The sequence below is a fragment of the Puma concolor genome, chromosome A1 (assembly GCF_028749965.1).
Source record: "Puma concolor isolate L17-30 chromosome A1, mPumCon1.1.hap2, whole genome shotgun sequence".
Taxonomy (NCBI): Eukaryota; Metazoa; Chordata; class Mammalia; order Carnivora; family Felidae; genus Puma; species Puma concolor.
In genome coordinates, this window is record NC_141667.1 from 131,391,609 (window position 1) to 131,405,498 (window position 13,890).

Sequence of the window (13,890 nt, forward strand, 5' to 3'; positions counted from 1 at the left end):
TAACTAGGCTGCTCCTGAGGAAGACAAAATGTGTTCCAGTATCTTGTGAATTACCACACAGTACCTATACACAATAATCCTCTAACTCTTAAAACATATCCTACTTTATCATTTTTTCTATTAAACTGAATTCTAAACCCATTCATTCTTCATAATCTGACTGTAATTTTCTCATTCATTTTACCCTGGTTTACTTAACCCAGGCTCTCCCTTACAATGATTCTGTTTTGATAAGTTGTAGGTGTAAATATAGACATATAACAATGTGAATATAAATACATTTATATTGTATACACGCAAAAAAAAAAAAGCTGATCATAGGCTTTAAATAGAAGGTCAGGAATGAGTGGGAAGACTACCTCTTACTTATCAACTCATATTTTTCTCTAAGTTTTTTTTTTTTTTTCAACGTTTATTTATTTTTGGGACAGAGAGAGACAGAGCATGAACGGGGGAAGGGCAGAGAGAGAGGGAGACACAGAATCGGAAACAGGCTCCAGGCTCTGAGCCATCAGCCCAGAGCCTGACGCGGGGCTCGAACTCACGGACCGCAAGATCGTGACCTGGCTGAAGTCGGACGCTTAACCGACTGCGCCACCCAGGCGCCCTTCTAAGTTTTTTTTTTTATCATGAGCACATTAATTACTTTAAGAAGAAAAAATAAAATTACAAACATACATAAAATGGCTTCTACTCGGTCAATCTGATTTTTCCCCATTCTTTAAGATCCAGTTCAGCCATACCTCTTCCCTTGAAGGCTTTTTAAGACATTTCTATTCAAGACCATCCCTTTTTTAAAACAGCTTTATTGAGATAAATTCACACGCCGTATGATTCACCTGTATTCGCCATACAATTCAACATTTTTTTAGTATATTCATACAGTTGTGCAACCATTACTGTAATCTGATCTTAGGATATTTCAACTTCCAAAAAAAAGCTTTGTACCAATTTGCAGTCACCGTTCATTCCTCTCGACTGCCTAACCTGGCAATCATTAATCTTTCTGTCTCTATAGATTTGCCTATTTTGGACATTTCAAATAAATAGAAGCATACAATATGAGGCCTTTTGTAATTGGCTTTCACTTAGTGTGTTTGCGACATTCTTACCTGTTGTAGCATGTATCAGAACTTCATTTCTTTCTACAGATGGATAATATTCCAACATAAGGATATGCCACATTTTATTGAGCAGTTAACGGACAACGAAGTTGTTTCCATCTTTAGGCTATTATAAATAATGCTGTTATGAACATCCCTATGCAAGCTTTTGTGTAGATGTATGTTTTAAAATCTCTTGGGTGTAAGACACTTAGGAGTAAAACTGCTGGATCATATGTTAACTCTATGTTTAACATATCAAGGAATTGCTGAACTGTTTTCCAATGTGGCTGCACCATTTTACACTCCCAGCATATATGAGGGTTCCAATTTCTCCATATCCTCATCAATACTATTATATGTCTTTTTAATTTATAGCCATTCTAGGGGGATGTGAAGTGGTCAAACTGTGGTTTTGATTTGTACTTTCCTAATCAGTAATGATGTTAAACATCTTTTCATGTGTTTTTGGACACATACATATCTTCTTTAGAGAAATATCTATTTAGATCCTTGGCACATTTTCTAACTGTGGGGTTTTTTTTTTTTGTTACTGAGTTATAACAGTTCATTATATGTTCCAGAAAAAAAAGTCCCTTTTCAGATATATGACTGTCAAATATTTTCTCCCATTTTGTGGGCTCCTTTTGCTTTCTTGATGATGTAGTTTGAAAAACAAGTATCTTATTTTCTCTTTTAAGTTAAAAAAAAATTTTTTTTTTTTTTCAACGTTTATTTATTTGGGACAGAGAGAGACAGAGCATGAACGGGGGAGGGGCAGAGAGAGAGGGAGACACAGAATCGGAAACAGGCTCCAGGCTCTAAGCCATCAGCCCAGAGCCTGACGCGGGGCTCGAACTCACGGACCGCGAGATCGTGACCTGGCTGAAGTCAGACGCTTAACCGACTGCGCCACCCAGGCGCCCCTAAAAAAAAATTTTTTTTAAGTTTATTTTGTGAGAAAGAAAAAGAGCAAAAGGTGGGGGGGGGGGGGGCAGAGAGAAGGAGAGACAGAGTCCTAAGCAGGCTTTGCGCCATCAGTATAGAGCCCAATGGTGAGGCTCAAACTCACATACTGTAAGATTATGACCTGAGCCAAGATCAAGAGTTGGATGCTTAACTAACTGCACCACCCAGGCACCCCAAGGAAGTCCAATTTATCTATTTTTTCTTTCCTCACTGTGCTACAGCCACCACCTTTTAGCTCCTAAAGAACCTATGTTTTCAAATGTACCATTTACATAACTCTTCAAATTACTAATTTGTGATCCTACCTATCTTCTAAAATAGTTTCCTTGTTTTTCTAAGTAGATTTTAAGTCCTTTAAAAGCAAAGTCCGGGGCGCCTGGGTGGCGCAGTCGGTTAAGCGTCCGACTTCAGCCAGGTCACGATCTCGCCGTCCGTGAGTTCGAGCCCCGCGTCAGGCTCTGGGCTGATGGCTCAGAGCCTGGAGCCTGTTTCCGATTCTGTGTCTCCCTCTCTCTCTGCCCCTCCCCCGTTCATGCTCTGTCTCTCTCTGTCCCAAAAATAAATAAACGTTGAAAAAAAAAAAATTAAAAAAAAAAAAAAAGCTAAGTCCAAGTTTTTGGCTTCATTATCCCCCAAAATACCTGGCACAGTGCTACACACAAAACAATATTCACTAAATAATGCATTAATGTTAGTGGGCACCAGGACAGAACAAAACCAAAGGTTTTCTAATTTATAATTCAAAGATCTATACCAGGAGTTTGGAAGATGGTGGTGGACTACAAAGTACAGAGACACAGTTTGGGAGAGTGACAGACTGTGACCCCCAGGGTGGGGAGGGAGCTGCAACTGCAGAGAAGGGAGATAGACAGACTAACACACAGGTAAGCACAAGTAGAAAATAAATCCCCATAGCAATAGGCTTGAAAAGCTAGAAGGCTTGAATTTCCTGAGTTCTTACAACCAGCAGGGCTTAAAGCCTGGAGTTTTTTGTTTTTTGTTTTTTTAATTTTTATTTATTTTTTTAAATTACATCCAAGTTAGTTAGCATATAGTACAAAAATGTTTCAGGAGTAGATTCCTTAATGCCCCTTACTCTTTAGCCCATCCCCTTCCATACCCCTCCAGTAACCTTCTGTTTATTCTCCATATTTAAAAGCCTCTTATGTTTTTGTCCCCCTCCCTGTTTTTTATTATTTTTGCCTTCCCTTATGTTCATCTATTTTCTTTCTTAAGGTCCTCATATGAGTGAAGTCAAATGATATGTCTTTTTCTGACTGACTAGTTTCGCTTAGCATAATACCCTCTGGTTCCATTCACGTAGTTGCAAATGACAAGATTTCATTCTTTTTGATTGCTGAGTAATGCTCCATTGTATGTGTGTATATATACACACACACACACACACACCTTCTTTTTTTTTTTTTTTTTTTAATTTTTTTTTTTCAACGTTTATTTATTTTTGGGACAGAGAGAGAGACAGAGCATGAACGGGGGAGGGGCAGAGAGAGAGGGAGACACAGAATCGGAAACAGGCTCCAGGCTGTGAGCATTCAGCCCAGAGCCCGACGCGGGGCTCGAACTCACGGACCGCGAGATCGTGACCTGGCTGAAGTCGGACGCTTAACCGACTGCGCCACCCAGGCGCCCCTAAATCAGTAACTTTTAAATTTTTTTTTTTTTTTCAACGTTTATTTATTTTTGGGATAGAGAGAGACAGAGCATGAACGGGGGAGGGGCAGAGAGAGAGGGAGACACAGAATTGGAAACAGGCTCCAGGCTCTGAGCCATCAGCCCAGAGCCCGACGCGGGGCTCGAACTCACGGACCGCGAGATCGTGACCTAGCTGAAGTCGGACGCTTAACCGACTGCGCCACCCAGGCGCCCCAATCAGTAACTTTTAAATGAGTAAAAAGAATTCTTCTACTATGTGAAATCTAGAAAATAGCCACTTTCAAGAATGCTCTTACTTAGAATAGAAACACTTTAAGGGCAAGGACACCATTGTAGTTCTCCTACTACCTGCAGCCCTAAGCACAGTATACACTGTATGCCCTCACACATAGGAAACACTCAATAAATGTTTAGGAAATAAATGAATGAAATTTCTTTCTTACAGACCACAGGAGTTTAGAAAGCTGTACTTATTTGCAAATATATGTATCAATTCCAAATTTTGTACAAAGCCAAGTAACATCTTGCAACTTATAAAAGTTCCCTGGAAAGATATGTCAATTAAAAAAAAATCTTAAGAATACAGAAATGTAAGGTTGGGTCATTACAGTGATATTTAAGATCTATACGAGTAGCTTACTAAGATGGTACAAATTTGTTTACTCTCAAATCCAAGTTCTTTGGGCAACTTTAAGATTAACCATCCTTTAGGGGTGCCTGGGTGGCTCAGTCAGTTCAGCATTCGACTTCAGCTTAGGTCATGATCTCACAGTCCGTGAGTTCGAGCCCGGCGTTGGGCTCTGTGCTGACAGCTCAGAGCCTGGGGCCTGCTTCAGATTCTGTGTCTCCCTCTCTCTCTGCCCCTCCCCTGCTCATGCTCTGTGTCCCTCTGTCTCAAAAATAAATTAAAAAAAAAACATTAAAAAAGATTTAAAAAAAATAGTAAAAAAAGATAAACCATCTAATAAAGACCTAAAATATAAACCATGACATTACATAATGTTTGATAATTTTTTCAAGAAATATACACACCATTCAAATTTATATAAAAATAAAGTGTTTTAGGAGTGAATGCTACCATCATAAAAAGTGAGTCTTCTTATTCAAGAAATCAAATTACCTTCAATGGATCAAGTTCGTTCTCATAGGATTTGACAATTTCCTTTGATGATATTAACTGAGCTTCCTTACTAGTAATCTGGTCACGTATCTCACAAGCTTTTTCCTTGTTTTGCTTCAAATATTTTAGTTCTGTTTGACATTCTTTTACTTTCTGACCTTGTGTCTGACGTACCTGCCGCAGCGTTTCCAAGGCTTTAATGTACCTTTGAAGATATTAAATAAAAATCAAACTTCTTTCCAAGTAAATTACATAGGTTCCAACAATGGAATATTATATAGTTGCTAAGATTGCATTTACAAAGAGCTTTTAATACCTTAGAAAATGCTTATGATATAATGGTAAATGAAAACATTACATATAAACTGTCAAGCAGGTAAATAAAAATGCACAGAAAGAAAACAGAAAGAAAATATGCCCACTGGTTGCCACTGGATGAAAGGTAATAACTGATGACTTTACTTTTAAGACTTTTTCTCTTCTAAAAAAGAAATATCCAAATTGCAACCATGGCTCAATAACTTCACAGGTTATAAAGTCTCATTAAAGGCTACAAACCTTGTTGCTGAAAAAATCTCATCAAATTTTTGCTTCAGAGCCTTTCCTTCACTTAAAGGCCAATTAGAGTCTTCTTGGTGACAAAAAATGACATTATTTAGCACAGACTTGGAAACCCCAAGAGAACTTATCATCTCTCGGTCAATTTCTGCACACTTAGAGCTGAGACTGACCTTCTCACCATGCCTACAGAAAATGAAAATCAAGAATTTATGTAAAAAAACCTCCTGTTGTACCTATTCTAATTGCTTAATCAATCCTTTATGCTGTACTTGTTAAAAAAAAAAAAAGTTCCCTCATGCATCCCCAGTTACAATAGCTTTCTTATGGTTAAAAGTTTAACTCTTAAGGATTCAGGAGTTCAATGATGAAAAAGTATGTAAAACAGGGAGGGACAGGAAAAGATTGCCAGAACTAATTTTTTTTTACGTTTGGATTTTTAAATATGGTAATATAAAATATTTACAGACAATAAGTAGAGAAAAATAAACTATCTTCCAATCCCAGGACTTAAAAATAAGAAAAGAGACTTTAACAAAAGTAAAATAAAACATGATGATTCACAGAAGACAGGCAATTGTGCCTTAAACAAAAACATCTAAAGACTATAGTGTTTAGATATGGATTGTTCAGTAACACAATGTAAAAGGATAATAAAGGCAAACTTTAGTGATACCCATTTAAGCAAATTCAAATCAGTAGACCTCAACTTCTAAGGTCACACTGACAAAGCAATCCACTACAGAGAAGTATCTTAGGGTCTTTTAAAGAGTCCCCTACATCATTATACCTAGGGCCAGGAGCATCTCTGCCCTTGAATTTCAAGAGATCGCTCAGTATCTTTCATCAGGAGGACAAATTCTGTGCACTATCTGTTAATAGCTAGATTAGTAAAGTATCTGTCTTTACTGTCATTTATATATTCCAATACATATTTTGAAAATAGTACACTGAATACACCGAGAATGTTTTGTAGGGGGAGAGAATGGACACAGATAGACCAAGAGGTGATCACATTAGACCGGAGAAAACTTATGGTAGCCTGAACTAGAAAGGTCACTGTACAGAAGGAAAAGAAATGGACTCAACAGACATTTAAATCCTAGGTTAAAGCCAGAGGACCTGGTAATGAACTACATACAGAGAGCAAGGAGGTGTCAAGATGTAGAGAGTGTATTCGTTTGTGTCACTGGATGGATGGGGTACCTACCCCATTTGCTACAATGAGGAGCACTGCAAGAGGATCACATAGTGGGAGATTTTTTAAGAGGAGTCAAGGGGACTCATGAGCTTGGTTTTGGACATGTTGAATCCGAGGTGTCTTTGAAAGGGGTGGTAGAAAATGAGAGAGACAGGTGGGTATATGGGTCTGAAAACAGAGGTCTGGAGACCTAAATCTGTCAGTCATCTATGAATAGAGAGTAATTTGAGTAATGGATATGAATGAGATTATCTAGGAAGAGAATACAGAGCAAAAATAGGAGAGGCTTTAGGGCTGAGCCCGTGGAACCAGCTACCTTTATTAGCTGGCTGGATGTAGCTGTGAGGGAGAGACAGAACAGTGTCATGTCATGCAAGTCCAGAAAAAGATCTTCAAGAAGTTATTGATAGCTACCATTTACTGAGTTACAGTATACAGAACAATGGCCCTTCAAAGATATTTATATTCTAATCCCTGTGAATGCATCAGGTTACATGGCAAAAGGGAATGAAGATTACAGAGGAAGTTAAGGTTGCTTTATCATCTGGACCCTAAGTAAAAGAATTACCCTGGATTGTCTGGGTGGGGCCGACACAATCACAAGTGTCTTTAAGTGGGAGAGGGAGCCAGAAGAGGATGTCAGAGTGATGTACTATGAGAACTCAGCCCACTATTGCTGACTTTAAAGATGGAGGGCCATGAGCCAAGTTTTGTGGGTGGATTGCAAAAGACCCAAAAAGGATGTAGAAACAGATTTTCCCTAGAGCCTCCAGAAAGGATTATAGCCCGGCCACCACCTTGATTTTAAGCCAGTGAGACCCAATTTGGATTCCTAAATTACAGAACTATAAGATAATAAATGTCTGTTGTTTTAAACCACTGAGTTTGTGGTTTGTTATGCAAAGAAAACTAATACATGAGCTCTCATTTTACATGCATTAGCTCAATCCTTCTTTCTAAGATATATATAATAAAAATGAATCCCTATTTTACAAATGAAAAAAAAAACCACAGTATTGCAAAAAGATCTATTTAGTAAACCAATAGCATTATCCTAATTAACACAGAGGGTATTTCTGACCTCAGTTGGAGCTGTTTCAGTAAAGGAATGGGGCTAGAGGAGGATGGAGGAAAAACAGAAATAGAGACAGTGATTATCAACAACTCTTATGAGAAGCCTGACTGTGAAGGGGAAAATAGAGACAAACAGTAACTGGTGTGGAATGAAATCCACCTGAGTGTATTTAAATGCCAAGGAAACCAACCTGCTTGAGAAGCCAATAGCTAATATACTGCCTCTAGCACATAATAGGTGACAAATGTTATTAATTAAGAGAATTATTTAATTAGTTGACAAACAAGTGAAAGGCGTAAGGTGATAGTTAAGTAATTTGTACAACAGGGATAAAGCCTTGAATCCAGGGCAGGCTAATTCCAAAATCCAAACCCATTAAAGGTGATAATGTGACTCTAATAAAGGTGACAGTTCAAAGGGTTACACTTTGTATGCTTCTCATTTCACACATTCCTACACACAATACTAGCATTTTCCATTCATTCAATCTATATTTGAGTGATTGTGTACCTTCAGTTGAACAAGTGTTCATAAATTACTCAAAGGAATGCAGCATTATCACAAAATCTTTGATGGGATCATTCTGTTTAACTGATAAAAGATCCAACAGTAACTGTTCATAGTGGATGAAGCTATGCATGCATAGGGTCAGGGAGTATTACAGGAACTCTATTTTCTGCTTAGTTTTGCGGAGAACCTGAAACTGCTCCAAAAAAATAAAGTCTTTAAAAAAATTATTATGCTGCTCTAAAATAAAGTAATGGGAAAAAAAACCCACAGTCTTATAAACCTAAATAACAGAAAATTAATAGATATTCAAATATAAGGTAAACACCTACTTTGTTCTAGTAATGACTCCTTCCAGGGTTTTAAATTCTGTCTTTTTGCTTTTCTGAGTACACACCATAGATCTCTGCACAGCTATAAGTTCTCCATTGACATCACGAAACTGCAGACGAATCTGGGCTCTAACATCTGTTTCTTGAGCAACCTTTAAAGGTACACAGGGAAAGATTATGCTACCTTAATAAGCATCAGAATGTTAGTTCCAAAAGAAAAGACATGAGCAATCTTATCAAAAATGACAAAAACTTAAACATCAAAATGAGTGTCATTTTTACATGCTATTCAAATATACAAGAGAAAAAAAATACTTTTTTTAAAAAAATTTTTTGAGGAGGGGGCAGTTCGAGTGTGTGTAAGCAGGGAAGGGGTGAGAGAGAGAGAGAGACAGAGAGAGAGAGAGACAGAGAGAGAGAGAGAGACAGAGAGAGAGAGAGACAGAGAGACAGAGAGAGAGAGATAGAGAGAGAGATAGAGAGAGAGAGAGACAGAGAGAGAGAGAGAGAAAGAGAGAGAGAAAAAGAGAGAAGGGAGAGTGAGAGCGAGAGAATCCCAAGTAGGCTCCATGCCCAGTAGAGAGCTGATGCAGGGCTTGATCCCATGACCATTAGATCATGACCTGAGCTGAAATCAAGAGTTGGACGCTCAACCAAGTAAGCCACCCAGGCACCCCAAGAACACTCTTTAACTGATTTACTAAAACTGAGTATTTTCTACTTCTGTTATTCAGCATTAGGAGACCAGGTGTGTGAGTTTTTCAAATAAACTTTAGCTTCTTAAATATCGCAAGTGTTTTCCAAAATAATTTTCAAAACATATACAAGCTTACAGAAAAGCAGAAATGAAGTGTACAAAACTTTTCTCCCCTGAACCACTTAAGACTAAGTTGTTGATTTGATGTCCCATCAGTATTTCCTACAAAACAGGGAGACACTGATGGCCCTTCCGAGGTCTCAAAAGAATGTTATCAAAAGGGAGAACTCAAAAGAGAGTTCCATAAGGCCTCCTTACTCTGGCATATCACAATTCAAATGTCACCCAGTCAAGTGTAACCTCTAGAATATCCATTCAGCTCACAGTCCCACTCTTCTACCCCCGTAGTTTATTCTCTGCTAGCCCTCAATAATTCCTGTCCTGGACATGTGTAGCTTAGTATCTGGCCAAAGATTTGATAGTCCCTTACAGAGATTTCTGGTGCCCATCTCTGCACAGCAACCCTTCTCCTGTATCTTATTCCATAATTTATAGTCACATCAGCAAACCCACACTCCTACGTTTGTTTCATCTAGCTGGTAATACTATTATTCTCTGCTGGGGTTTTAATTCTATATGCCAAAGTGTACAAAATTTCCCCAGGGAGAAAGCTAAAATGAATGTGTAGTCCCTCATACATTTCTCTTTTCTCAAAGATCACAGCCCTGTGCCATCTGTTGTCCAATGCCTGAAAATAGTTGCTTCAATTTTTTTGTTCCAGTTTTATAGTTGTTTATACTGGGAGCACAAATATGACACTCCTCGACGGTAACCAAAACCACAAGTCATGAATCCTGCATTTTTTTAAAAATCATAGACTATCTTTTACTGGTCTTTTAATAACTTTTTGGCATAAACATAACTATGATATTAATTGGTCAAATCATTCAAAAAATTAAGCACCAACTTATTACGCACTTGTAGCTTACATGCGTTGTTTTGGTTCAAAAAGAAAGACACTTTCTCCTTTGAAGTATGGGAGACAGGTTAAACAGAAAAGTAAAAAAGTGGTGTTAAACATCGTCTTAAGAGAAGTACATGATACTTTGAAAACACAAAGTAAGCATCTAATCTACCTAGGGTAGAATTCTGGGAAGGGCTTCTAAAGGAAGTGAATGTTTAAACTGAGAACTGACAGATGGGCCGGAGTTAGCCAGATGAAAAGATCTGAGTCACTGAATAGCTAAAGTAATTTCAGAAAGTATGGTGCAGAACAAAGGGGAAAGGGAGTGAAGACAGAAAGTGGTTCCAGTAATTAAGAGCCTTCTGAAACATGTTAAGGGCTTTGAACTTAAAGCAATGGAAAGCCACTTCAGGGGTTTAATCCAGAGGAAAGGCATGCAGTAGATGTGCATTTTAAATGAATCACTTTGCCTTTAAGGTAAACACACTGAACTAACAGAGGCAAGACAGGAGGCAGAGAGTATTCCAGGAGAAACAGGAAGACAGCCTACACAAGAGCTTCAGCATTGGAGGTAGAGGTAAGGAGTGAGAAGTTGTTGGACTGGCTGCTCAGAAGTTGCATGATTCAAACTTAACATACAGATATCCACTGCAAACTATACATTAATAACAATATAGCAGAAAGGAAAATTAAGAAAACAATTCTGTTTACAACTGCACCAAAAAGAGTAAAATACCAAGGAATAAATTTAACCAAGGAAATGAAAGACCTATAATCTAAAAACCGTAAGACAATGATGAAAGAAATTCAAAATGACAAAATGGAAAGATATGCTATGCTCATGGATTGAAATGTTAAATGTTAAGATGTTCATACTATCCAAAGCAACCTAAAGATTCAATGCAATCTGTATCAAAAAACCAATAGCATTTTTCAAAAAACTACAACAAATAATCCTAAAATGTGTATAGAACCACACACAGAAGACCCTGAATAGCCAAAACAATCTTGGAAAGAATAACAAAGCTAGAGGTATCATAATCCCAAATTTCAAGAAATACTGCAAAGCTATAACAATCAGACACACAGATCAACAGAATAGGGAGCCCAGAAATAAACCCACACTTATATGGTCAATTATTCTATAGCAAAGGAGGCAAGAATACACAATGGGGGAAAAGACAGTCTCATTGATAAACAGTATTAGGAAAACTGCACAGCTACTTGCAAAAGAATGAAACCAGACCACTTTCTTTTACCATACACAAAAATAAATTCAAAATGGATTAAAGACCTAAATGTGAGACCTAAAAGCATGAAATTCCTAAAAGAAAACAGTAATCTTGTGGATATCAGCTCTACCAACATATTTATGAATATGTCTCCTCAGGCAAGGGGGAAAAAAGCAAAGATAAACTAATGGTATTACCCCAAAATAAAAAGCTTTTGCACAGCCAAGTAAATCATCAAAAAAAACCCAAAAAGGCAACCTACTGAACGGGAGTGATACTTCTAAATGATATATCTGGTAAGAGGTTAGTATCCAAAATATATAAAGAACTCATACGTCTCAACACCAAACCCCCCCCCCCCCAAATAATCAGATTAAAAATAGGCAGAGGACCTGAATAGACTGATATTTGCCCGAAAACATACAGATGGCCAAAAGACACATGAAAAAAATGTTCTGTATCACTAATCATCAGGGAAACACAAATCAAAACCACCATGAGGTAGCACTTTACTCCAGTCTGAATAGCCAGTATCAAAAAGGTAAGAACGAGTAAGTACTGGTGAGGATGAGAAAAGCAAAACCCCATGCACTGTTGGGAAAAATGTAAACTGGTGCAACTATTGTGGAAAACAGTATGGAAGCTCCTAAAATATTAAAAATAGAAAGACTCTATGATCCAGTAATTCCACTATTGGGTATTTACCCTCCAAAAATGAAAACATAATATGAGAAGATAAAATGCACAGCTATGTTTATTGCAGCATTATTTAGAGTAGCCAAGATACGAAAGCAACCAAAGTGCCCATCTAGACAAGAATGGATAAAGAAGTGGTATATACATACAATGGAGTATTACTCAGCCATAAAAAAAGAATGAAATCTTTTCATTTGAAACAACATGGATGGACCTAGAAGGTATTATGCTACATAAAGTAAGTCAGACACAAAAAGACAAACACCATATGATTTCACTTACATGTGGAATCTAAAAAAAAAACCCAAAAAACAGAATCAAACTCATAAATACAGAGAACTGGTGGTTGCCAGAGGAGGGGTAGGTAAGAGAATGGGTAAAATCGATGAAGGGCATTAACAGGTACTAACTTCCAGTTATAAATAAGTCACAGAGATGAGAAGTACAACATAGAGAATGAGGTCAATTATACTGTAGTAACATTTTAGTGTGGTGACAGCTGTTAACTACAATTATGGTGCAGACCACCATGTAACATACATAACTGCTGAATCACTAGGTGCATATAACACTGCTGAATACAACACTGTATGTCAACTATATTTAAACAGAAAAACTTAATAAAAGAAGAAAAAACTAGTAGCCTCTTAGGATTTGAACATCTCAGTGAAGAAAATGGCCAATGATATTTAGCTGTGAAAGCCCAGGGACTTGATGCTATCATTTCAGCCCAAGGCAAACAGTTGCTGAGGTCTTAATTCACTGCAAAGTAATTATGCATCTATGTACTACAAAACGAGTTAATTTGTTTAGAACATGTCCTACCAGTAGGTCAAATACATATATACATTTTCCATGGCATCTACCCTTTTACGACTTAGCTACGAGAAAAGTATCAAATTAAGAAGAATTTAAGCAACGGGTATCTTGCAGCATTTCAATCACAATATTGTTGGTGAGCTTACTGAGAAGAGGTTCTTCAAAAAGAGTAATCTAGGGGCGCGTGGGTGGCGCAGTCGGTTAAGCGTCCGACTTCAGCCAGGTCACGATCTCGCGGTCCGGGAGTTCGAGCCCCGCGTCGGGCTCTGGGCTGATGGCTCAGAGCCTGGAGCCTGTTTCCGATTCTGTGTCTCCCTCTCTCTCTGCCCCTCCCCCGTTCATGCTCTGTCTCTCTCTGTCCCAAAAATAAATAAATGTTGAAAAAAAAATTAAAAAAAAAAAAAAAGAGTAATCTAGATTTAAGGCAGAAAAATACATACTAACTTTAGAACAATTTCTATCTAAAAGAATAAAACAAAAAATAATAAAAGCCCTTCCCTTTCCAAACAATCTAGTTAGAAAACCATTTTTCCAACAGTGGGGCGGAAGAATGTATGTATTCATGCTGGCTGAAGTTGAGGGACATAGAAACTCAGCCTAAAACAGTACAACTGCTTAGACTGAGAAGGGTGTCCACACGGGCACCTTGCCACAAGGTTTCAAGAGTCCAAGCGTGTCAGAGTTCAAACAGGATGCAAAGGACATCCATGAGTAGGGATGAGCCAGCTTAGGGGAAAGAGGGTATCCAAAATGGGGGAAGGCATAACGTGGGATTTCAGAGCCTGACAACTTTGAGGGAATTCAAAGAAGGAAAAAGTGTGCTGGGTAATTCAGATCGTAGATTACTGACTGCATACCTACAAGAGGCCAGCTGGTAAAGATTATCAGAGACTGATAAGGCTGAGTAAGATGTCCATAGGTGGGGAATGGGGAAGTTGCCTCT

The 13,890-nt window shown here is 38.0% G+C and overlaps 1 protein-coding gene across 3 annotated transcripts in view; it reads right to left on the reverse strand.

Annotated features, from left to right (window-relative positions):
- Positions 1-13,890, reverse strand: part of RAD50 (RAD50 double strand break repair protein) — an 82,399-nt gene that overhangs the window by 60,569 nt on the left and 7,940 nt on the right. Inside the window, exons 3-5 of one of the 3 annotated variants that reach the window (XM_086704413.1) lie at positions 8,540-8,691; positions 5,425-5,610; positions 4,867-5,071 (exon numbers count right to left, since the gene is read on the reverse strand). The exons of 1 other annotated variant lie outside the window; for it this stretch is intronic. In XM_086704413.1, the coding sequence (XP_086560539.1) occupies positions 4,867-5,071; positions 5,425-5,610; positions 8,540-8,691 (543 nt within the window). The remainder of the gene's footprint in view (positions 1-4,866; positions 5,072-5,424; positions 5,611-8,539; positions 8,692-13,890) is intronic. One more of the 3 variants, XM_086704421.1, reaches the window with a different exon arrangement.